Source organism: Sorghum bicolor, chromosome 6, assembly GCF_000003195.3.
Source record: "Sorghum bicolor cultivar BTx623 chromosome 6, Sorghum_bicolor_NCBIv3, whole genome shotgun sequence".
NCBI lineage: Eukaryota > Viridiplantae > Streptophyta > Magnoliopsida > Poales > Poaceae > Sorghum > Sorghum bicolor.
The window spans coordinates 13,091,387-13,094,915 of record NC_012875.2 but is presented as its reverse complement, the minus strand read 5'-3'; the positions used below and the strand labels follow the sequence as shown (position 1 = coordinate 13,094,915).

General features: G+C 46.7%; 1 protein-coding gene across 1 annotated transcript; it reads right to left on the bottom strand.

Annotated features, from left to right (window-relative positions):
• LOC110436421 (protein app1-like) lies at window positions 2,584–2,922 on the bottom strand. Its single transcript, XM_021463517.1, has one exon. The coding sequence runs from the start codon at window positions 2,920–2,922 to the stop codon at window positions 2,584–2,586; it is 339 nt and encodes a 112-aa protein (XP_021319192.1).

The following is a 3,529-nucleotide window of genomic DNA, read 5'->3' as shown; positions in this document are numbered from 1 at the left end:
CCCCGGTGAATTCACTAGCATTGAGTTTTTCATGGCACATAAAGCTATGGTATGTACTCTAACAAAAGCTTGCGAGATGAAAGAATGCGAAGCTCCGGAATCAAAAAGTACAGTAGCAGGGATGGAGTTGATACTGAACGTACCCAGCATGACTTCAGGTGCCTCCTGAGCTGATTCAGTAGACACATGGTTTACCCTTCCAGTGTGGGGTGGTCGAGCACTGGGCCTCTGATTGTTTTGATTCTGTGGAGTTGAGGGGTTCTGCTTCTTCGAGCACTGATGGGCATAGTGACCCACTTCACCACAACGGTAGCAAGCACTGGGGTTGTTTGCCACTGCTGTCTTCACTGGAGCATTGTTGGGCACACCTGGACGGGGTGCCTGGGGGTTAGCTTGCTGCTAAGGGTGTTGATTACCAAACTGCTGCTGGTACTGGGGACGCTGCTGGTTCTGGTTTTGGTTGCGCAGAGGGTGCTGGCCCTGATTCCACTGACTAGGGGGCCTCTGGTTCCTGGGAGGAAAGCCCTGCTGAGGAAACACGCGCGGACGAGTGTTGCTGCTAGATGCCTGCCCCTGAATCTTCCTCTTCTTAGCATCCATCTCTTTGTGCTTATTGTCAATCACAATAGCGCAGTTCACAAGTTCCTGGAAGCTGGGTTAAACATTGGACATCAACTGCAGTTGCAGGCCATCATACAGTCCTTTCAGGAAACGACGTTGCTTGTCAGAATCCTTGGCTACTTCACCCAGAGCGTAACGTGACAATTGAGCGAACTTGTCACGGTACTCAGCGACAGTCATGGAGCCTTGCTTGAGAGCACGGAACTCCTCTTGTTTGAGATCGATGAGCCCCTTTGGAATGTGGTAAGACCGGAAACTTTCGGTGAATTCCCTCTAAGTGACAGGCGGTGCGTTGTTTGGGCGTCCATATTGGTAGGACTCCCACTACTCCTGTGCAGCCCCTTGCAGTTGTCCGGAGGCATACAACACCTTCTCCATCTCATTGCACTGAGCAATGTTCAGCTGCTTCTCCACAGCTCTTAACCAATCATCAGCTTCTAAAGGGTCACTAGCATGTGTAAAAATAGGGGGACGTCCCTTCATGAACTCTCCCCTCTTATCGCGAACCTGGACTGGTGGTGGTACGACGGCGGGCTGGTGATCCAGGCGATCCATCATAGTTTGCATCAATTGAGCTTGCATCAACATGAGCTGCTCCACTGTCACAGGCTGTGGTGGTGGCGGTGGATCCACCGGTGCGCCACGGCCACGGCCTCGACCTCGACCACGGCCTCTTCCTCCTTCATCAGCCATCTGTTTCCAACAAAGGAATAAGCTTTTAGAGGTCTTTCCATAATTATAAACTGATTATAATATCAAATAAGCTTTGTTGAAATTATTCTGGACAAGATGCAAAATCAGCAGTGCAGTATTTAACTCATAACTCGAGTTTCTGAGATCTAACTGAGGCATGCCATACATATTTGGAAAGCTTATGAAATTTCTTACAACTTTTGTTCAGACCACGTTCACAGATTCTGAAATTATCTTGACCAAAAACAGGGGTAAAGCGAATCTGTTCTGTGTTCTAGTCTGCGCAATAGTCCCAGATTGTAACAAGGATATCTCCCAGACCCGAGCAGGTTTTGACGTGGTTCCAGTTGCAAATGAGAGATACATCAGTCTAGTTTCCTCCACAAAAATTTCAGAGTTTTTGGACGTACCACTTCAGAGATAAAAGTTAAACATCACAGGCTGCTCCAGAAAAACAGCACAGCAACAGCAGAATATACCAACCCAACTAAGCATTCGATAATTAAACTTAAGATAACAGAAGTTTGTAGATAAATCCACAACCTTCCAGCAGTCATTACAAGATTCGAATCATGCAAATACATAAACAAATTCAACGGACACATCAATTGTTCACAAACACTCCAAACTTAACTGACACAACGGGACTACGAAATAAAACAACTATGGCATCCTAGGGCTATGGTGCGTCGCCGGAGATGCTAGGAGGTGCGGTCTTCTTTTTGTAGAGCGGTGGCAACTCAAGCTGCTCTCTAAGGCTATCAACCATCTCCTGGAAGCGATCTAGGGAATCCTGCTGTCACGTAGCTCCTCCTGTAGATCATCATTGGCCATCTGCAGGACATGCATATGCCTAACAGTTGCATCCAATGGCGTGTCAACCTCCTGCGGGTTCTCGATGGACCAAGTACCAATAGTAGAATCATGGCGAGGGAGGAACTTGTACTGGTCTGCTCTCATGGCCTCGTAGCGAAGGCCATGGAAGTGAGTGTAAGCCACCTAGGCGGCGTCCTCCATGCTGTCCTGTGCCTCAGCTCGCCTAGCAATGTGACCATGAATGCTCTCTACCATATAGCTATCATGTGCCTCATTCCCCACTGTGATGGTAAGATCCGACCTCCAGTATGTGGCCTCATAGGGGTGTGTGTACTCTGCACAGCAGTACCTGATGCCAATCTCCTTATCAGCATAGTAAGTATCCAACATCTCCCTAAGCAAGTTGTGGAAGTAGACTGTCAGTGAAGGATACTTGTAACGGATGGTGGTAGTCTATCCTGGGTCTTCTTCCTCAGGACCATCTGGAGAAACCACCTCTGGTACAACAGGGGCAGCAGGTGCAACTGGTGAAGCTGGTGGTGTCGGTGCAATAGGTGCCACTGGAACAATTGGTGGAGTGGGTGCAGTGGGAGGAACAGGTGCAGCTGCTACAAGAGAGTCCATCCAGTTTTCATCATCATCATCCACCTCTGTCATCATTGCTGGGTCCTCTTCATCCATAGGGACAGTCTCGTCGTCGGAGATGTCCTCTACTGGCTGGGACGACTGGGGCGTGAACTGAGAGATGTAGTTCCTGGTGCTGGCGCGGCGAGACCTCGTGACAGGCGGCATCTATAAATTTTATTTTAAGATTAGATCAACATTTTGGCTATAGAATAAGTGACATAAGCATAATAAATTTTATAAAATAAAAAAAAGTAAGGTAGAAAGCATTAAATAAAATAAAACAAAGATACTATATCGACCATTGCTACCTAGGCTTGCGTCCTACAGTCAACACAACTTTGATACCAATTTGTCACACCCAATTTCAAGAAAGAAATTGAATGCATAGACTTATGTGCGCCCAGAGATCAATCTCACACATAAGTCACAAATTAAATACCATCATCGCAGTGTTTACAACAAACGTAGTTATTACATCACAAGTCTGGTACAACAGCGGGAATATAAATAAGATAATCTAAGATAACTATCTCATGGCCCTCACACAGGGAAGGTCGACTGGTGAAGCACAAGCCTAAAAGTCCTCCGGGTAGTCCTCATAGCTACCACCATCTGTTACCCATCCGGGATTTTTATCCAAAGAAAAGAAATATACAAGCGTGAGTACATCTCGTACTCCACAAGCATAGGATGAGGATTTATGAGGCTCAAACAGGCTAATCTAGGTTTATAGCGTCAGCTTTTTAGTAGGTCAGCATTTTATCATTAATTA

Excerpts from the sequence above, each read along its gene's own strand:
- LOC110436421 (XM_021463517.1), bottom strand. The coding sequence starts at position 2,922 with ATGCCGCCTGTCACGAGGTCTCGCCGCGCCAGCACCAGGAACTACATC.